This window comes from Oncorhynchus nerka, linkage group LG17 (assembly GCF_034236695.1).
Source record: "Oncorhynchus nerka isolate Pitt River linkage group LG17, Oner_Uvic_2.0, whole genome shotgun sequence".
Classification (NCBI taxonomy): domain Eukaryota; kingdom Metazoa; phylum Chordata; class Actinopteri; order Salmoniformes; family Salmonidae; genus Oncorhynchus; species Oncorhynchus nerka.
The window spans coordinates 10367598-10390531 of record NC_088412.1 but is presented as its reverse complement, the minus strand read 5'-3'; the positions used below and the strand labels follow the sequence as shown (position 1 = coordinate 10390531).

Here is a 22934-nt window from a genome sequence, read left to right as displayed (position 1 = left end):
CACTATAGACTTATACCAAATAGATGGCAGTATACTGTATACTGTACTCATTTACTATAGACTTATACCAAATAGATGGCAGTATACTGTATACTGTACTCATTCACTATAGACTTATATCAAATGGATGGCAGTATACTATACTCATTCACTATAGACTTATACCAAATAGATGGCAGTATACTGTATACTGTACTCATTTACTATAGACTTATACCAAATAGATGGCAGTATACTATACTCATTCACTATAGACTTATACCAAATAGATGGCAGTATACTGTACTCATTCACTATAGACTTATACCAAATAGATGGCAGTATACTGTACTCATTCACTATAGACTTATACCAAATAGATGGTAGTATACTGTACTCATTCACTATAGACTTATACCAAATAGATGGCAGTATACTGTACTCATTTACTATAGACTTATACCAAATAGATGGCAGTATACTGTACTCATTCACCATAGACTTATACCAAATAGATGGCAGTATACTGTACTCATTCACTATAGACTTATACCAAATAGATGGCAGTATACTGTACTCATTCACTATAGATTTATACCAAATAGATGGCAGTATACTGTACTCATTCACTATAGACTTATACCAAATAGATTGCAGTATAATGTACTCATTCACTATAGACTTATACCAAATATATGGCAGTATACTGTACTCATTCACTATAGATTTATACCAAATAGATGGCAGTATACTGTACTCATTCACTATAGACTTATACCAAATAGATGGCAGTATACTGTACTCATTCACTATAGACTTATACCAAATAGATGGCAGTATACTGTACTCATTTACTATAGACTTATACCAAATAGATGGCAGTATACTGTACTCATTTACTATAGACTTATACCAAATAGATGGCAGTATACTGTATACTGTACTCATTCACTATAGACTTATACCAAATAGATGGCAGTATACTGTATACTGTACTCATTCACTATAGATTTATACCAAATAGATGGCAGTATACTGTACTCATTCACTATAGATTTATACCAAATAGATGGCAGTATACTGTACTCATTCACTATAGACTTATACCAAATAGATGGCAGTATACTGTACTCATTTACTATAGATTTATACCAAATAGATGGCAGTATACTGTACTCATTCACTATAGACTTATACCAAATAGATGGCAGTATACTGTACTCATTCACTATAGACTTATACCAAATAGATGGCAGTATACTGTACTCATTCACTATAGACTTATACCAAATGGATGGCAGTATACTGTACTCATTCACTATAGATTTATACCAAATAGATGGCAGTATACTGTACTCATTCACTATAGATTTATACCAAATAGATGGCAGTATACTGTATACTGTACTCATTTACTATAGACTTATACCAAATAGATGGCAGTATACTGTACTCATTCACTATAGACTTATACCAAATGGATGGCAGTATACTGTACTCATTCACTATAGATTTATACCAAATAGATGGCAGTATACTGTACTCATTCACTATAGACTTATACCAAATGGATGGCAGTATACTGTACTCATTCACTATAGATTTATACCAAATAGATGGCAGTATACTGTATACTGTACTCATTTACTATAGACTTATACCAAATAGATGGCAGTATACTGTACTCATTCACTATAGACTTATACCAAATAGATGGCAGTATACTGTATACTGTACTCATTCACTATAGACTTATACCAAATAGATGGCAGTATACTGTACTCATTCACTATAGACTTATACCAAATGGATGGCAGTATACTGTACTCATTTACTATAGACTTATACCAAATAGATGGCAGTATACTGTACTCAAAAAACAATTTGGAGCCAATCATATTTTATAAATCAATGAATTTAGTGGATTTGAAAACCTCATTAGGCAGTTCATCAAACGCTTTCCCATGTCTTGCAGCTTCAATCACCTTCTTAACCTCTGCCACAGACAGCTCCTCATTTAAATACGGGTTACTTATATACAAAGACGGTTCTAACATTGTATTTCCCATTGTAGTTTTCAGGGAACATATGTCTTTATACAATTCTTCCTCAAAAATGTGTCACATTTTCGTTACCTGCCAAAACCCGGCACTTGTGCAATTCACTTTAATATCACAACCGTCTGATCCCAAGATCTGATTAAATCTCTTTGTGGCAAAGAGTCAATAAGTATTGAGTTTCTGCCGAGTAATAGTCAGCTGGCTAGCAGTTCATTCACACCTGTAAGCTGTGGGTGCCTGAGTGCCCAATCACATATTGAGTGATTGACAGGTCTGAATCCCTATCAACTCTGCTCCTCCCCTGATATTCCCACCCACAGTGATCGATTGACAGGCCAAAATGTTACGAATGAGGAAATTGAATGGGAGGAATAACCAATATGTTTTAACCAATGAGGATTGGAATTTTGAACTGTCTCAGTCAAGGGTAAAAATAAAATAAAAATGTTAAATTGCACATAAGAGTTTCTCTTTTTGTCACAATAATGTGGAGTACATGGATATTACAGGAACCCATAAAAGTAATCTAATTCATTTCCCTCTAAATGACCTGAATGCCTCTGTTGATCCCACAGCTATGCAGTAATCATGTGCCTATGAATCAGAGTTATACTGTTAGCACTGAGGCGAAATGCCCTAGTAGGAAGTCCACTGTGTGCAGAGTCAACATCAATAACTTGAGCATGTCTTCTGATAAGCTTCCCAGTAAAGCAATAAATACAATCAAACAATCAAGCATATGTGTGAATTGCTTGATAATTTAAGTGATATCAACAGAGAGAGATTTTCTGGGTGATTTAAATATTGACTGGCTTTCATCAAGTTGCCTACTCAAGAACAGAACACAGAGGGTCTTCTTTAATGGAAGCCTCTCCAATATCATGCAGATAGAATCAGGATTTCCCCAGGGCAGTTTTCTAGGCCTCTATACTAACGTCATGCCACTGAGTAAAGCCAGAGTGTCTATGTATGCAGATGACTCAACACTATACACGTCAGCTACTATAGTGAGTGAAATCACTGCAACACTCAACAAAGTGCTGCAGTTAGTTTCAGAATGGGTGGCAAGGAATTGCATTTTAGACAAATCATTCACTAAACTGCAACTAAATATTGTAATGAATAATGTAGAAATTGAGGTGACTAAACTGCTTGGATTAACACTGGATTGTAAAACTGTCATGGTCAAACCATATTGATACAACAGTAGCTAGAATGGGGAGAAGTCTGTCCACAATAAAGCGCTGCGCTACCTTCTTAACAGCACTATCAACAAGGCAGATCCTACAGGCCCTAGTTTCTACCTTCTTAACAGCACTATCAACAAGGCAGGTCCTACAGGCCCTAGTTTCTACCTTCTTAACAACACTATCAACAAAGGCAGGTCCTACAGGCCCTAGTTTCTACCTTCTTAACAACACTATCAACAAGGCAGGTCCCACAGGCCCTAGTTTCTACCTTCTTAACAACACTATCAACAAGGCAGGTCCTACAGGCTCTAGTTTCTGCCTTCTTAACAGCACTATCAACAAGGCAGGTCCTACAGGTCCTAGTTTCTACCTTCTTAACAGCACTATCAACAAGGCAGATCCTACAGGCCCTAGTTTCTACCTTCTTAACAGCACTATCAACAAGGCAGGTCCTACAGGCCCTAGTTTCTAGCTTCTTAACAGCACTATCAACAAGGCAGGTCCTACAGGTCCTAGTTTCTACCTTCTTAACAGCACTATCAACAAGGCAGATCCTACAGGCCCTAGTTTCTACCTTCTTAACAGCACTATCATCAAGGCAGGTCCTACAGGCCCTAGTTTCTACCTTCTTAACAGCACTATCAACAAGGCAGGTCCTACAGGCCCTAGTTTCTAGCTTCTTAACAGCACTATCAACAAGGCAGGTCCTACAGGTCCTAGTTTCTACCTTCTTAACAACACTATCAACAAGGCAGATCCTACAGGCCCTAGTTTCTACCTTCTTAACAGCACTATCATCAAGGCAGGTCCTACAGGCCCTAGTTTCTACCTTCTTAACAGCACTATCAACAAGGCAAGTCCTACAGGCCCTAGTTTCTAGCTTCTTAACAGCACTATCAACAAGGCAGGTCCTACAGGTCCTAGTTTCTACCTTCTTAACAGCACTATCAACAAGGCAGATCCTACAGGCCCTAGTTTCTACCTTCTTAACAGCACTATCATCAAGGCAGGTCCTACAGGCCCTAGTTTCTACCTTCTTAACAGCACTATCAACAAGGCAGGTCCTACAGGTCCTAGTTTCTACCTTCTTAACAGCACTATCAACAAGGCAGGTCCTACAGTCCCTAGTTTTGTCAGACCTGGACCACCTGGACTACTTCCTGTTGTTTTTGTAAGAAGCATTGACATGCACCGAGCTGTCTGTTTAAACTACTAGCACACAGCTCAGACACCCTGTCACGCTGGTATAAAGGAGACAGGCGCAGGAATATATATATATATATATATGTTTTTTTATACACCCAAAACAAACACGCATAGAAAACACTGGGATGTACCCAAACAAAAGAGGGTTAACCTTGTAGAACGACACGGGACGATACCCGTAATACACAAAGCACAAAACCCGCGGCACAGGCTGAGACAACGCATCGGTGCTCACACCACCAATGGACATGGGAACAATAATCCACAGCCCAATGGGGAAACAATAATCCACAGCCCAATGGGGAAACAATAATCCACAGCCCAATGGGGGAACAATAATCCACAGCCCAATGGGGGAACAATAATCCACAGCCCAATGGGGAAACAATAATCCACAGCCCAATGGGGAAACAATAATCCACAGCCCAATGGGGGAACAATAATCCACAGCCCAATGGGAAAACAATAATCCACAGCCCAATGGGGGAACAATAATCCACAGCCCAATGGGGAAACAATAATCCACAGCCCAATGGGGGAACAATAATCCACAGCCCAATGGGGGAACAATAATCCACAGCCCAATGGGGGAACAATAATCCACAGCCCAATGGGGGAACAATAATCCACAGCCCAATGGGGAACAATAATCCACAGCCCAATGGGGGAACAATAATCCACAGCCCAATGGGGAAACAATAATCCACAGCCCAATGGGGGAACAATAATCCACAGCCCAATGGGGGAACAATAATCCACAGCCCAATGGGGGAACAATAATCCACAGCCCAATGGGGGAACAATAATCCACAGCCCAATGGGGAAACAATAATCTACAGCCCAATGGGGAAACAATAATCCACAGCCCAATGGGGGAACAATAATCCACAGCCCAATGGGGGAACAATAATCCACAGCCCAATGGGGAAACAATAATCCACAGCCCAATGGGGGAACAATAATCCACAGCCCAATGGGGGAACAATAATCCACAGCCCAATGGGGGAACAATAATCCACAGCCCAATGGAGAAACAATAATCTACAGCCCAATGGGGAAACAATAATCCACAGCCCAATGGGGGAACGGTGACTTCGACCTCTGGAACTGGTGAACAGAATGAGCAGCAGTACCCGGAAGGGATCCATGACACACACTTGCACACCCCACAAGACATGCCACCAGAGGTGTCGTCACAGTCCCCAAGTCCAGAACAGCTCAGCTCAGCCAGCACGGCTATTTGTGTAACTGGATAAACACGTTTTAATGATGCGATTTAACCGATTGATGTTGGGAAAATAGATGTCGAAATGTATAATGGTTTTAAATGCCTTTAAATAGCTCGGGGAGGAAAAATATTTCCCTCAAATTAAGGCTACTGATTATTTCTCAGTATCTACTCGCAAGCTTCTCATTGAAAGCCTGAAGAGCTACCATTCATACCGGTTTCTGCCCAGGTGCAACCTTTGGTAGGTTGATGGAAGGCTACTCTGAGTCAAGAGGTTGTGATTACAGCAAAGCCGAGACAATGCCTGGGCCGTGCTCATCATGGTTCTGACAGGCGAAGTGGAAATGATACCATGATTTTGCTCGTTGTGCACGTTGCTCAATTGATATATCAATCATGGTATCATTTTCACTTCGCCTGTGTGTGTGTAACAACACCGTCGGACATGAAAACAACAATACAAAATGTAACAACAGCAAAACAAAATGGATTTTAAAAAAACATTTATTTTTTTGCAGGTGCCTTTGTCATTTTATACACCGGGGGTACAACAAGTGCTTTCTAACAGTGACAGCAGGAGCAACCAACATTATCAAGTGGTCAAAACCATTCATCTTCAGGTTCAAAAAATGCAATCTGTAAATAATTATCACATCATATATAAAATGGACATATCTATTTAATACAGACTAGCTCATAACATTGCTAATCGTTGAAAATGATAAATATTACGTAAAAGCAGTAGACAGTATTTTATTTTTTATTTTAATGAATTTATAAGTCGTAAAATCTAGTCTGAAGGACTCATAAACTGTTCTTTCTTCATTGTTATTCGGCACAGTAGTAAGTGGTGTACTATGAGTATTCCCCAGTCCTGCTGTTAGAAGTTCTCATAGTGATGTATGAAATGTGTTTGGTCTCTCTTGTTCATCTGTTGGCAGGCCTTCTCTACGTTCTTAGTGAGACCAGGAGGACCACAGCTGAACACACCAATCTTACCCACCTAGAGAGAGAGAGAGAGAGAGAGAGAGAGAGAGAGAGAGAGAGAGAGAGAGAGAGAGAGAGAGAGACAGAGAGACAGAGAGAGAGAGAGAGAGAGAGAGAGAGAGAGAGAGAGAGAGAGAAAGAGACAGAGAGAGACAGAGACAGAGAGAGAGAGAGAGAAAGAGAGACAGAGAGAGACAGAGAGAGAGAGAGAGAGAGAGAGAGAGAGAGAGAGAGAGAGAGAGAGACAGTAATTCTGTAAGACCAGTTCCAATGTATGAGTATCTGTTTATCATGGTAGATTACTAACTGCAGAGGCTGTAATCACTGCCAAAAGGTGCTTCAACAAAGTACTGAGTTAAAGGGTCTGAATACTCATGTAAATGTATTATTTTTAATACATTTGCAAAAATGTCTAAAAATCATTTTTTTTGCTTTGTCATTATTGGGGTATTGTGTGTAGATTGATGAAGGATGGAAAAAAACAATTTTATCCATTTCTGAATTAAGGCTTTTAACGTAAACAAAATATGGAAAAAGTGAGGTCTGAATATTTTCCATATGCGCTGTATATAGCATACTCTTCTTCCAGAGAAGTTTGTGCTGTATTAGCTCATGTCTATGGACAAGTAATACTGATAGATACTATGATAACAGATGATAGCAATATAATAACCACTATAAAGTACAAACAGGTCTGGCATCAGGTTTTACGCAACACGGCGCTGATGGATGTGTCTATGTAACTGACCTCAGAGTGCTGACCTCCTGTAATGAGCTGAAGGAGACAAAGGACACACACACACACATACATGCCACACACACACATACAAACACACATACAATGTTGTGTAGCAGTAACTAACCTCAGGGTGCACCTCCTGCAGAGAGCTGAAGAAGGAGGCAAATGGTGGACGACCAAAGTGGGTCACAGATCGCAGGTCGGTGAACAGGCTCCGATTCCACACCTTCTGGAAGTGACGCTCACACACGTACTGACCAGACACATCAGGACATCCCACTTTAGTACCACATACTACATTTACTGTTGTTAAAAATGTACAGTCCTAAAGTCCTCAAGTCCTAACATTTTAAAGTCCTAAAGTCACAAAATCACCAAGTCTTAAAGTCACAAAATCACCAAGTCCTAAAGTCTTAGTCACCAAGTCCTAAAGTCAGAAAATCACCAAGTCTTAAAGTCACAAAATCACCAAGTCCTAAAGTCTTAGTCACCAAGTCCTAAAGTCACAAAATCACCAAGTCTTAAAGTCACAAAATCACCAAGTCCTAAAGTCTTAGTCACCAAGTCCTAAAGTCACAAAATCACCAAGTCTTAAAGTCACAAAATCACCAAGTCCTAAAGTCTTAGTCACCAAGTCCTAAAGTCACAAAATCACCAAGTCCTAAAGTCTTAGTCACCAAGTCCTAAAGTCTTAAGGTCCTAAAGTCTTAAGGTCCTAAAGTAGTAAGGTCCTAAAGTCGTAAGGTCCTAAATTCTTAAAGTCCTAAAGTCTTAAGGTCCTAAAGTCGTAAGGTCCTAAAGTAGTAAGGTCCTAAAGTCGTAAGGTCCTAAAGTCTTAAAGTCCTAAAGTAGTAAGGTCCTAAAGTCGTAAGGTCCTAAAGTAGTAAGGTCCTAAAGTCGTAAGGTCCTAAAGTCTTAAGGTCCTAAAGTAGTAAGGTCCTAAAGTCTTAAGGTTTTAAAGTCGTAAGGTCCTAAAGTAGTAAGGTCTTAAAGTCTTAAGGTCCTAAAGTAGTAAGGTCTTAAAGTAGTAAGGTCCTAAAGTAGTAAGGTCCTAAAGTAGTAAGGTCCTAAAGTCGTAAGGTCCTAAAGTAGTAAGGTCCTAAAGTGCAAGCTCTGCCCTCCTGGTACATAATAGAAGCTACAACTAAACCAGACAATGTATCTACACTGTTGTACTCTAATCCTGTGACATTTTCAAGCACTTCTAGGGCCAGTTTTCCAGACCCAGATTAAGCCTAGCCCTGGGTTGAGAATGTGGGCTTTTAATCTACGTCCAGGAAACCGTTTGTTGGTTGTTCTCACCAGCATGGTGGTTCGCAGGTCAAACTTCTCCGCCAGCTGTGTGATGTAGATGTGGACAGAGACCAGGTCCAGATTGTCCTGCTCCTCCACCTCCCGGATGATGTCAGACACCCACTCAAACTGACGCTGAGTCCGCGTCACCCAGATAAAGTATATCTGCAGACGGACAGGATATTCCCCCCGGGCAAAGCCAAAGGTTAGGCATAGGGATTCAGATTAGGTTAAGGACATAAAGACAGGAGGTATATTTACTTTTATTCTGATACGGGACTGTGTAAATACTGTGTAAATACTGTACATGTAACCATATCTACATGTACATACTACCTCAATCAGCCTGACTAACCGGTGTCTGTATGTAGCCTCGCTACTTTTATAGCATTGCTACAGTATAGAGCTTGTCTTTTTACGGTTGTTTTATTTCTTTACCTACCTATTGTTCACCTAATACCTTTTTTTGCACTATTGGTTAGAGCCTGTAAGTAAGCATTTCACTGTAAGGTCTACACCTGTTGTATTCGGCACACGTGACAAATACACTTTGATTTGGATCACTAGAAGAAGCAGAAGAAGGAGAAGAAGCAGAAGAAGAAGAAGCAGAAGAAGCAGAAGAAGGAGAAGAAGAAGAAGAAGAAGCAGAAGAAGGAGAAGAAGAAGGAGAAGCAGAAGAATGAGAAGAAGAAGAAGCAGAAGAAGGAGAAGAAGAAGGAGAAGAAGAAAAAGAAGCAGAAGAAGGAGAAGAAGGAGAAGAAGAAGAAGAAGGAGAAGAAGCAGAAGAAGAAGAAGAAGAAGAAGAAGCAGAAGAAGAAGAAGAAGCAGAAGAAGGAGAAGAAGCAGAAGAAGAAGGAGCAGAAGAAGGAGAAGGAGAAGAAGAAGTAGAAGGAGAAGAAGGAGAAGCAGGAGAAGGAGAAGAAGAAGAAGAAGAAGGAGAAGCAGAAGAAGCAGAAGAAGCAAAAGAAGGAGAAGAAGAAGAAGGAGAAGAAGAAGAAGGAGAAGAAGAAGAAGAAGCAGAAGAAGGAGAAGAAGAAGGAGAAGAAGGAGAAGAAGCAGAAGAAGAAGAAGCAGAAGGAGAAGAAGGAGAAGAAGCAGAAGAAGAAGAAGCAGAAGAAGGAGAAGAAGAAGAAGAAGAAGGAGAAGCAGAAGAAGGAGAAGAAGGAGAATAAGAAGCAGAAGAAGAAGCAGAAGGAGAAGAAGAAGAAGGAGAAGAAGGAGAAGAAGAAGCAGAAGAAGGAGAAGAAGAAGCAGAAGCAGAAGGAGAAGAAGAAGCAGAAGAAGGAGAAGAAGGAGAAGAAGGAGAAGAAGAAGCAGAAGAAGGAGAAGGTTCCTGACATTCTCATTTGTACAGCTTACTTTTTTACACTGTATCTTGAACTTGACGGAGGACTTGAACACCAGGTCCTTGAGGATGGAAGCGAAGGGGGTGACTCCAATCCCTCCTCCCACAAGGACTGACACCTCAAAATTTGTCCACTCCTGGTGGCCCTCCCCAAACGGCCCGTCCAGGTACAGCTGTGGAATGGGAGTACAAATATGTGATAGAGAAAGCATTGGAAAACAGCAATAATTAATCAACCATCCAACCAACCAGCCACATGCATGTACACAGACACGCTTGCAGCAGACACGGAGGGAAGCACAGATGCACACACACAGACCCCCCCACCCTACACACAGACCCCCACCCTACACACAGACCCCCCACCCTACACACAGACCCCCACCCTACACACAGACCCCCCACCCTACACACAGACCCCCACCCTACACACAGACCCCCCCAACCTACACACAGACCTCCCCAACCTACACACAGACCTCCCCATCCTACACACAGACCTCCCACCCTACACACAGACCTCCCCAACCTACACACAGACCTCCCCAACCTACACACAGACCCCCCAACCTACACACAGACCCCCCCACCCTACACACAGACCCCCCAACCTACACACAGACCTCCCCAACCTACACACAGACCTCCCCATCCTACACACAGACCTCCCCACCCTACACACAGACCTCCCCAACCTACACACAGACCTCCCCAACCTACACACAGACCCCCAACCTACACACAGACCTCCCCAACCTACACACAGACCTCCCCAACCTACACACAGACCCCCAACCTACACACAGACCCCCCAACCTACACACAGACCCCCCAACCTACACACAGACCTCCCCACCCTACACACAGACCTCCAACCTACACACAGACCCCCAACCTACACACAGACCCCCAACCTACACACAGACCCCCAACCTACACACAGACCCCCCCAACCTACACACAGACCCCCAACCTACACACAGACCCCCCCAACCTACACACAGACCCCCAACCTACACACAGACCCCCAACCTACACACAGACCCCCAACCTACACACAGACCACCCCCAACCTACACACAGACCCCCAACCTACACACAGACCCCCAACCTACACACAGACCCCCCCAACCTACACACAGACCCCCAACCTACACACAGACCCCCAACCTACACACAGACCCCCAACCTACACACAGACCCCCAACCTGCACACAGACCCCCAACCTACACACATACCCCCAACCTACACACAGACCCCCCAACCTACACACAGACCCCCCAACCTACACACAGACCCCCAACCTACACACAGACCCCCAACCTACACACAGACCCCCACCCTACACCTCCCTCCCTCCATGCCTCCCTCCCTCCATGCCTTTGGATATGTTTGCAGTTGTTCCAGGTTGTTGGGGGCGTATGCCTCTCGGAGGTGGCTGGTCCAGGGGCCTATGGCGCGGATGTGAAGGCTGAGGGTCTCCTCATGTGGAGCTGACGTCAGGGTGAATGGGTGATACTCATCTGTGCCAAGCGCCAGACACGCCACCCTCACCCACTGGCCTGAGCGGTACACAAAGCCCTGGGGACGCTTGAACTCCAGGTATGTCACTTCTATGTTGGGGTGGGGAGGGGTTGAGAGAGAGAGAGAGAAAATAAGATATATAGAGAGGTTGATAGCCAGAGTAGAGGGGAATATAAGGATAGAACTAGAATTAACCCACAAAGAACTGGAATGGGAACTTATGCATTCATCCGCCCATCCATCCATCCATCCATCTAATCCACCATCCATCCCTCCTTCCTCACTCCTTCCCTCCCTCCATCCCTCCCTTCCCCCTCCCTCCCTGCCCCCCTCCCACCCACCAACCAACGCACCCTTCCTCCCTCCCCTCCCACCCTCTATCCCAGTCCCTACCCGAGGGCAGCAGCGTAGCATTGACCACAGGGATCTCCACCTTCTTCCTGTTGAGGCTGATGAGTTTGTCCAGGAGGAAGAGCAGTCCCGGGGGGATCAGGTAGATGTGGAAACGAGGCTCCTGGAGCAGAGCAAAGCTGCCATGGATGACTGTCTGGTGGGAGGAGACATGGCCAAGAGGCTCATGTTTTAATCAATTAGAAACCAGGGGAGGAGACATGGCCAAGAGGCTCATGTTTTAATCAACTAGAAACCAGGGGAGGAGACATGGCCAAGAGGCTCATGTTTTAATCAACTAGAAACCAGGGGAGGAGACATGGCCAAGAGGCTCATGTTTTAATCAACTAGAAACCAGGGGAGGAGACATGGCCAAGAGGCTCATGTTTTAATCAACTAGAAACCAGGGGAGGAGACATGGCCAAGAGGCTCATGTTTTAATCAACTAGAAACCAGGGGAGGAGACATGGCCAAGAGGAAATATACTTCATGTTCTCCCTACAGGGACCAGCATTTACATTCAATCCAACCTAAATACATCCTACCGGCTGTATGTGTGTATTTTTAAAGTTATATAGCTTACAAACTTGATTGCTGACATGGAAAACATTTTGGGAGAGCAAAAATATAGTTTTTGGGTGGAATTTAGTAGGTAATGAATGAGGGGAACACGGCTCCTTCACCTACTGACTAATTGACACTCTCCTAGACCACTTATCGAGTTCCAGGTCACGGAGGAGTCGAGGAGAGGACGGTCTTTTCGTGCAAATGAGAATCTCCCTGTGTTCACCGTGGTTCAACGTTATGGCAAGCCCCTTCGGTTAACCAGCAACTACTATAGTAATACTCATCTGTATATGTTGTACAAGGTATACGTATATGAATATAATGTATCTCTGTGCTCACCAGAATGTAGACGACCACATAGAGGTAGTGTGTGAGCCAGAAACCCCGGAAGCTGATTCGTCGGAAGTACTGAGTGGCAAAGACGTACATAAACGCAAAGATGAAGAGAAGCAGGATGCCCGTTAATCCTGCAGTAACATTAGAGAGAGAGAGACACACGTGAGAGTAACGTTAGAGTAACATTAGAGAGAGAGACACGTTAGAGTAACATTAGAGAGAGACACGTTAGAATAACATTAGAGAGAGAGACACACGTGAGAGTAACGTTAGAGACACGTTAGAATAACGTGACCAGGTGGCGAATCGCATCTCTGCATGTCTGGCAGACATATCCGTGTGGATGACGGATCACCACCTCAAGCTGAACCTCGGCAAGACGGAGCTGCTCTTCCTCCCGGGGAAGGACTGCCCGTTCCATGATCTCGCCATCACGGTTGACAACTCCATTGTGTCCTCCTCCCAGAGCGCTAAGAACCTTGGCGTGATCCTGGACAACACCCTGTCGTTCTCAACTAACATCAAGGCGGTGGCCCGTTCCTGTAGGTTCATGCTCTACAACATCCGCAGAGTACGACCCTGCCTCACACAGGAAGCGGCGCAGGTCCTAATCCAGGCACTTGTCATCTCCCGTCTGGATTACTGCAACTCGCTGTTGGCTGGGCTCCCTGCCTGTGCCATTAAACCCCTACAACTCATCCAGAACGCCGCAGCCCGTCTGGTGTTCAACCTTCCCAAGTTCTCTCACGTCACCCCGCTCCTCCGCTCCCTCCACTGGCTTCCAGTTGAAGCTCGCATCCGCTACAAGACCATGGTGCTTGCCTACGGAGCTGTGAGGGGAACGGCACCTCAGTACCTCCAGGCTCTGATCAGGCCCTACACCCAAACAAGGGCACTGCGTTCATCCACCTCTGGCCTGCTCGCCTCCCTACCACTGAGGAAGTACAGTTCCCGCTCAGCCCAGTCAAAACTGTTCGCTGCTCTGGCCCCCCAATGGTGGAACAAACTCCCTCACGACGCCAGGACAGCGGAGTCAATCACCACCTTCCGGAGACACCTGAAACCCCACCTCTTTAAGGAATACCTAGGATAGGATAAAGTAATCCCTCTCACCCCCTCCCCCTGAAAAGATTTAGATGCACTACTGTTCCACTGGAGGTCATAAGGTGAATGCACCAATTTGTAAGTCGCTCTGGATAAGAGCGTCTGCTAAATGACTTAAATGTAAATGTTAAATGTAATAACATTAGAGAGAGAGACACACGTGAGAGTAACGTTAGAGACACGTTAGAGTAACATTAGAGAGAGAGACGTTATTGTAACATTAGAGAGAGAGACACGTTAGAGACACGTTAGAGAAACATTAGAGAGAGAGACACGTTAGAGACATGTTAGAGTAACATTAGAGAGAGAGACATGTTAGAGAAACATTAGAGAGAGAGACACGTTAGAGACACGTTAGAGTAACATTAGAGAGAGAGACACGTTAGAGAGAGACACGTTAGAGTAACATTAGAGAGAGAGACACGTTAGAGTAACATTAGAGAGAGACACATTAGAGAGAGACACATTAGAGAGAGAGACACGTTAGAGTAACATTAGAGAGACACGTTAGAGTAACATTAGAGAGACACGTTAGAGAGAGAGACACGTTAGAGAGAGACACGTTAGAGAGAGACACGTTAGAGTAACATTAGCGAGAGAGAGACACACGTGAGAGTAACGTTAGAGACACGTTAGAGTAACATTAGAGAGAGAGACACGTTAGAGAGAGACACGTTAGAGTAACATTAGAGAGAGAGAGACACACGTGAGAGTAACGTTAGAGACACGTTAGAGTAACATTAGAGAGAGAGACACGTTAGAGTAACATTAGAGAGAGAGACACGTTAGAGTAACATTAGAGAGAGACACGTTAGAGTAACATTAGAGAGAGAGACACGTTAGAGTAACATTAGAGAGAGAGACACGTTAGAGACACGTTAGAGTAACATTAGAGAGAGAGACACGTTAGAGAGAGACACGTTAGAGACACGTTAGAGAGAGACACGTTAGAGAGAGACACACGTGAGAGTAACGTTAGAGACACGTTAGAGTAACATTAGAGAGAGAGACACGTTAGAGAGAGACACGTTAGAGAGAGACACGTTAGAGTAACATTAGAGAGAGAGAGACACACGTGAGAGTAACGTTAGAGACACGTTAGAGTAACATTAGAGAGAGAGACACGTTAGAGTAACATTAGAGAGAGACACACGTGAGAGTAACGTTAGAGACACGCTAGAATAACATTAGAGAGAGAGACACATTAGAGAGAGACACGTTAGAGAGAGACACGCTAGAATAACATTAGAGAGAGAGACACGTTGGAGAAACATTAGAGAGAGAGACACGTTAGAGAGAGACACGTTAGAGTAACATTAGAGAGAGACACGTTAGAGTAACATTAGAGAGAGAGACACGTTAGAGTAACATTAGAGAGAGAGACACGTTAGAGGCACGTTAGTTAGAGAGAGACACGTTAGAGTAACATTAGAGAGAGACACGTTAGAGAAACAGAGAGAGAGACACGTTAGAGAGACACGTTAGAGTAACAGAGACGAGAGACACGTTAGAGAGAGACACGTTAGAGTAACATTTAGAGAGAGACACGTTAGAGAGAGACACGTTAGAGTAACATTAGAGAGAGACACGTTAGAGTAACAGAGAGAGAGACACGTTAGAGAGACACGTTAGAGTAACATTAGAGAGAGAGACATGTTAGAGAGTTAGAGACACGTTAGAGACACGTTAGAGAGAGACACGTTAGAGTAACATTAGAGAGAGACACGTTAGAGTAACATTAGAGAGAGAGACACGTTAGAGTAACATTAGAGACACGTTAGAGTAACATTAGAGAGAGAGACACGTTACAGAGACACGTTAGAGTAACGTTTAGAGACACGTTTAGAGACACGTTACATTAGAGAGACACGTTAGAGACACGTTACAGAGACACGTTAGAGACACGTTAGAGTAACGTTACAGAGACACGTTAGAATAACGTTAGAGAGAGACACGTTAGAGACACGTTAGAGTAACGTTAGAGAGAGACACGTTAGAGACACGTTAGAGTAACGTTAGAGAGAGACACGTTAGAGAGAGACACGTTAGAGTAACGTTAGAGAGAGACACGTTAGAGAGAGACACGTTAGAATAACATTAGAGAGAGACACGTTAGAATAACATTAGAGAGAGAGACACGTTAGAGAGAGACACGTTAGAATAACATTAGAGAGAGAGACACGTTAGAGAGAGACACGTTAGAGACACGTTAGAGAGAGACACGTTAGAGAGAGACACGTTAGAATAACATTAGAGAGAGAGACACGTTAGAGAGAGACACGTTAGAGACACGTTAGAGAGAGACACGTTAGAGAGAGACACGTTAGAATAACATTAGAGAGAGACACGTTAGAATAACATTAGAGAGAGACACGTTAGAATAACATTAGAGAGAGAGACACGTTAGAGAGAGACACGTTAGAATAACATTAGAGAGAGAGACACGTTAGAGAGAGACACGTTAGAGACACGTTAGAGAGAGACACGTTAGAGACACGTTAGAGAGAGACACGTTAGAGAGAGACACGTTAGAGTAACATTAGAGAGAGAGAGACACGTTAGAGTAACATTAGAGAGAGACACATTAGAGAGAGACACATTAGAGAGAGAGACACGTTAGAGTAACATTAGAGAGACACGTTAGAGTAACATTAGAGAGAGAGACACGTTAGAGAGAGACACGTTAGAATAACATTAGAGAGAGAGACACGTTAGAGAGAGATTAGAGAGAGACACGTTAGAGACACGTTAGAGAGAGACACGTTAGAGACACGTTAGAGAGAGACACGTTAGAGAGAGACACGTTAGAGAAAGACACGTTAGAGAGAGACACGTTAGAGAGAGACACGTTAGAGTAACATTAGAGAGAGAGAGACACGTTAGAGTAACATTAGAGAGAGACACATTAGAGAGAGACACATTAGAGAGAGAGACACGTTAGAGTAACATTAGAGAGACACGTTAGAGTAACATTAGAGAGACACGTTAGAGAGAGAGACACGTTAGAGAGAGACACGTTAGAGAGAGACACGTTAGAGTAACATTAGAGAGAGAGAGACACACGTGAGAGTAACGTTAGAGACACGTTAGAGTAACATTAGAGAGAGAGACACGTTAGAGAGAGACACGTTAGAGAGAGACACGTTAGAGTAACATTAGAGAGAGAGAGACACACGTGAGAGTAACGTTAGAGACACGTTAGAGTAACATTAGAGAGAGAGACACGTTAGAGTAACATTAGAGAGAGAGACACGTTAGAGACACGTTAGAGTAACATTAGAGAGAGACACGTTAGAGTAACATTAGAGAGAGAGACACGTTAGAGTAACATTAGAGAGAGAGACACGTTAGAGACACGTTAGAGTAACATTAGAGAGAGAGACACGTTAGAGAGAGACACGTTAGAGACACGTTAGAGAGAGACACGTTAGAGAGAGACACACGTGAGAGTAACGTTAGAGACACGTTAGAGTAACATTAGAGAGAGAGACACGTTAGAGAGAGACACGTTAGAGTAACATTAGAGAGAGAGAGACACACATGAGAGTAACGTTAGAGACACGTTAGAGTAACATTAGAGAGAGAGACACGTTAGAGACACGTTAGAGTAACATTAGAGAGAGACACGTTAGAGTAACATTAGAGAGAGAGACACGTCAGAGTAACATTAGAGAGAGAGACACGTTAGAGACACGTTAGAGTAACATTAGAGAGAGAGACACGTTAGAGAGAGACACGTTAAAGAGAGACACGTTAGAGAAAGACACGTTAGAGAGAGACACGTTAGAGAAAGACACGTTAGAGAGAGACACGTTAGAGAGAGACACGTTAGAATAACATTAGAGAGAGACACGTTAGAATAACATTAGAGAGAGACACGTTAGAATAACATTAGAGAGAGAGACACGTTAGAGAGAGACACGTTAGAATAACATTAGAGAGAGAGACACGTTAGAGAGAGACACGTTAGAGACACGTTAGAGAGAGACACGTTAGAGACACGTTAGAGAGAGACACGTTAGAGAGAGACACGTTAGAGAAAGACACGTTAGAGAGAGACACGTTAGAGAGAGAAACGTTAGAATAACATTAGAGAGAGACACGTTAGAATAACATTAGAGAGAGACACGTTAGAATAACATTAGAGAGAGAGACACGTTAGAGAGAGACACGTTAGAATAACATTAGAGAGAGAGACACGTTGGAGAAACATTAGAGAGAGAGACACGTTAGAGAGAGACACGTTAGAATAACATTAGAGAGAGACACGTTAGAGTAACATTAGAGAGAGAGACACGTTAGAGAGAGACACGTTAGAGAGAGACACGTTAGAGTAACATTAGAGAGAGAGAGACACGTTAGAGTAACATTAGAGAGAGACACATTAGAGAGAGACACATTAGAGAGAGAGACACGTTAGAGTAACATTAGAGAGACACGTTAGAGTAACATTAGAGAGACACGTTAGAGAGAGAGACACGTTAGAGAGAGACACGTTAGAGAGAGACACGTTAGAGTAACATTAGAGAGAGAGAGACACACGTGAGAGTAACGTTAGAGACACGTTAGAGTAACATTAGAGAGAGAGACACGTTAGAGAGAGACACGTTAGAGAGAGACACGTTAGAGTAACATTAGAGAGAGAGAGACACACGTGAGAGTAACGTTAGAGACACGTTAGAGTAACATTAGAGAGAGAGACACGTTAGAGTAACATTAGAGAGAGAGACACGTTAGAGACACGTTAGAGTAACATTAGAGAGAGACACGTTAGAGTAACATTAGAGAGAGAGACACGTTAGAGTAACATTAGAGAGAGAGACACGTTAGAGACACGTTAGAGTAACATTAGAGAGAGAGACACGTTAGAGAGAGACACGTTAGAGACACGTTAGAGAGAGACACGTTAGAGAGAGACACACGTGAGAGTAACGTTAGAGACACGTTAGAGTAACATTAGAGAGAGACACGTTAGAGAGAGACACGTTAGTTAGAGAGAGACACGTTAGAGTAACATTAGAGAGAGAGACACACGAGAGAGTAACGTTAGAGACACGTTAGAGTAACATTAGAGAGAGAGACACGTTAGAGTAACATTAGAGAGAGAGACACGTTAGAGACACGTTAGAGTAACATTAGAGAGAGACACGTTAGAGTAACATTAGAGAGAGAGACACGTTAGAGTAACATTAGAGAGAGAGACACGTTAGAGACACGTTAGAATAACATTAGAGAGAGACACGTTAGAGAGAGACACGTTAGACGTTAGAGAGAGACACGTTAGACACGAGAACACGTTAGAGAGAGACACGTTACGTTAGAAAGAGTAACGTTAGAGAGAGACACGTTAGAGAGAGACACGTTAGAGTAACATTAGAGAGAGAGAGACACGTTAGAGTAACATTAGAGAGAGACACATTAGAGAGAGACACATTAGAGAGAGAGACACGTTAGAGTAACATTAGAGAGACACGTTAGAGTAACATTAGAGAGACACGTTAGAGTAACATTAGAGAGAGAGACACGTTAGAGTAACATTAGAGAGAGAGACACGTTAGAGACACGTTAGAATAACATTAGAGAGAGAGACACGTTAAAGAGAGACACGTTAGAGACACGTTAGAGAGAGACACGTTAGAGACACGTTAGAGAGAGACACGTTAGAGAAAGACACGTTAGAGAGAGACACGTTAGAGAGAGACACGTTAGAGTAACATTAGAGAGAGACACATTAGAGAGAGACACATTAGAGAGAGAGACACGTTAGAGTAACATTAGAGAGACACGTTAGAGTAACATTAGAGAGACACGTTAGAGAGAGAGACACGTTAGAGAGAGACACGTTAGAGAGAGACACGTTAGAGAGAGACACGTTAGAGTAACATTAGAGAGAGAGAGACACACGTGAGAGTAACGTTAGAGACACGTTAGAGTAACATTAGAGAGAGAGACACGTTAGAGAGAGACACGTTAGAGAGAGACACGTTAGAGAGAGACACGTTAGAGAGAGACACGTTAGAGTAACATTAGAGAGAGAGAGACACACGTGAGAGTAACGTTAGAGACACGTTAGAGTAACATTAGAGAGAGAGACACGTTAGAGTAACATTAGAGAGAGACACGTTAGAGTAACATTAGAGAGAGACACGTTAGAGTAACATTAGAGAGAGACACGTTAGAGTAACATTAGAGAGAGACACGTTAGAAACACGTTAGAGTAACATTAGAGAGAGACACGTTAGAGAGAGACACGTTAGAGACACGTTAGAGAGAGACACGTTAGAGAGAGACACACGTGAGAGTAACGTTAGAGACACGTTAGAGTAACATTAGAGAGAGAGACACGTTAGAGAGAGACACGTTAGAGAGAGACACGTTAGAGTAACATTAGAGAGAGAGACACACGTGAGAGTAACGTTAGAGACACGTTAGAGTAACATTAGAGAGAGAGACACGTTAGAGTAACATTAGAGAGAGAGACACGTTAGAGACACGTTAGAGTAACATTAGAGAGAGACACGTTAGAGTAACATTAGAGAGAGAGACACGTTAGAGTAACATTAGAGAGAGAGACACGTTAGAGACACGTTAGAGTAACATTAGAGAGAGAGACACGTTAGAGAGAGACACGTTAGAGACACGTTAGAGAGAGACACGTTAGAGAGAGACACACGTGAGAACATTAACGTTAGAGACACGTTAGAGTAACATTAGAGAGAGAGACACGTTAGAGAGTAAGAGAGAGACACGTTAGAGTAACATTAGAGAGAGACACACGTGAGAGTAACGTTAGAGACACGTTAGAGTAACATTAGAGAGAGAGACACGTTAGAGTAACATTAGAGAGAGAGACACGTTAGAGACACGTTAGAGTAACATTAGAGAGACACGTTAGAGTAACATTAGAGAGAGACACGTTAGAGTAACATTAGAGAGAGAGACACGTTAGAGACACGTTAGAGTAACATTAGAGAGAGAGACACGTTAGAGAGAGAGACACGTTAAAGAGAGACACGTTAGAGAGAGACACGTAGAGAGAGACACGTTAGAGAGACATTACACGTTAGAGAGAGACACGTTAGAATAACATTAGAGAGAGACACGTTAGAATAACATTAGAGAGAGACACGTTAGAATAACATTAGATAGAGAGACACGTTAGAGAGAGACACGTTAGAATAACATTAGAGAGAGAGACACGTTAGAGAGAGACACGTTAGAGACACGTTAGAGAGAGACACGTTAGAGACACGTTAGAGAGAGACACGTTAGAGAGAGACACGTTAGAGAAAGACACGTTAGAGAGAGACACGTTAGAGAGAGACACGTTAGAATAACATTAGAGAGAGACACGTTAGAATAACATTAGAGAGAGAGACACGTTAGAGAGAGACACGTTAGAATAACATTAGAGAGAGAGACACGTTAGAGAGAGACACGTTAGAGACACGTTAGAGAGACACGTTAGACGTTAGAGACACGTTAGAGACACGTTAGAGAGAGACACGTTAGAGAGAGACACGTTAGAGAAAGACACGTTAGAGAGAGAGACACGTTAGAATAACGTTAGAGAGAGACACGTTAGAATAACATTAGAGAGAGACACGTTAGAATAACATTAGAGAGAGACACGTTAGAATAACATTATAGAGAGAGACACGTTAGAGAGAGACACGTTAGAATAACATTAGAGAGAGACACGTTGGAGAAACATTAGAGAGAGAGACACGTTAGAGAGAGACACGTTAGAATAACATTAGAGAGAGAGACACGTTAGAGTAACATTAGAGAGAGACACGTTAGAGAGAGACACGTTAGAGAGAGACACGTTAGAGTAACATTAGAGAGAGAGACACGTTAGAGTAACATTAGAGAGAGACACATTAGAGAGAGACACATTAGAGAGAGAGACACGTTAGAGTAACATTAGAGAGACACGTTAGAGTAACATTAGAGAACACGTTAGAGAGAGAGACACGTTAGAGAGAGACACGTTAGAGAGAGACACGTTAGAGTAACATTAGAGAGAGAGAGACACGTGAGAGTAACGTTAGAGACACGTTAGAGTAACATTAGAGAGAGAGACACGTTAGAGAGAGACACGTTAGAGAGAGACACGTTAGAGTAACATTAGAGAGAGAGACACACGTGAGAGTAACGTTAGAGACACGTTAGAGTAACATTAGAGAGAGAGACACGTTAGAGTAACATTAGAGAGAGAGACACGTTAGAGACACGTTAGAGTAACATTAGAGAGAGACACGTTAGAGTAACATTAGAGAGAGACACGTTAGAGTAACATTAGAGAGAGAGACACGTTAGAGACACGTTAGAGTAACATTAGAGAGAGACACGTTAGAGAGAGACACGTTAGAGACACGTTAGAGAGAGACACGTTAGAGAGAGACACACGTGAGAGTAACGTTAGAGACACGTTAGAGTAACATTAGAGAGAGAGACACGTTAGAGTAACATTAGAGAGAGAGACACGTTAGAGACACGTTAGAGTAACATTAGAGAGAGACACGTTAGAGTAACATTAGAGAGAGAGACACGTTAGAGTAACATTAGAGAGAGAGACACGTTAGAGACACGTTAGAGTAACATTAGAGAGAGAGACACGTTAGAGAGAGACACGTTAGAGACACGTTAGAGAGAGACACGTTAGAGAGAGACACACGTGAGAGTAACGTTAGAGACACGTTAGAGTAACATTAGAGAGAGAGACACGTTAGAGAGAGACACGTTAGAGAGAGACACGTTAGAGAGAGACACGTTAGAGTAACATTAGAGAGAGAGACACACGTGAGAGTAACGTTAGAGACACGTTAGAGTAACATTAGAGAGAGAGACACGTTAGAGTAACATTAGAGAGAGAGACACGTTAGAGACACGTTAGAGTAACATTAGAGAGAGACACGTTAGAGTAACATTAGAGAGAGAGACACGTTAGAGTAACATTAGAGAGAGAGACACGTTAGAGTA

General features: G+C 42.9%; 1 protein-coding gene across 1 annotated transcript in view; it reads right to left on the bottom strand.

Annotated features, from left to right (window-relative positions):
• Positions 1 to 6156: 6156 nt before the first annotated feature.
• LOC115144669 (dual oxidase 2-like) overlaps positions 6157 to 22934 on the bottom strand; it is a 53181-nt gene continuing 36403 nt past the window's right edge. The window contains exons 28-34 of the mRNA XM_065002953.1: positions 12849 to 12976; positions 11946 to 12099; positions 11409 to 11641; positions 10042 to 10200; positions 8692 to 8847; positions 7514 to 7642; positions 6157 to 6666 (exon numbers count right to left, since the gene is read on the bottom strand). Of these exons, the coding sequence (XP_064859025.1) occupies positions 6544 to 6666; positions 7514 to 7642; positions 8692 to 8847; positions 10042 to 10200; positions 11409 to 11641; positions 11946 to 12099; positions 12849 to 12976 (1082 nt within the window). The 3' untranslated portion in view covers positions 6157 to 6543. The remainder of the gene's footprint in view (positions 6667 to 7513; positions 7643 to 8691; positions 8848 to 10041; positions 10201 to 11408; positions 11642 to 11945; positions 12100 to 12848; positions 12977 to 22934) is intronic.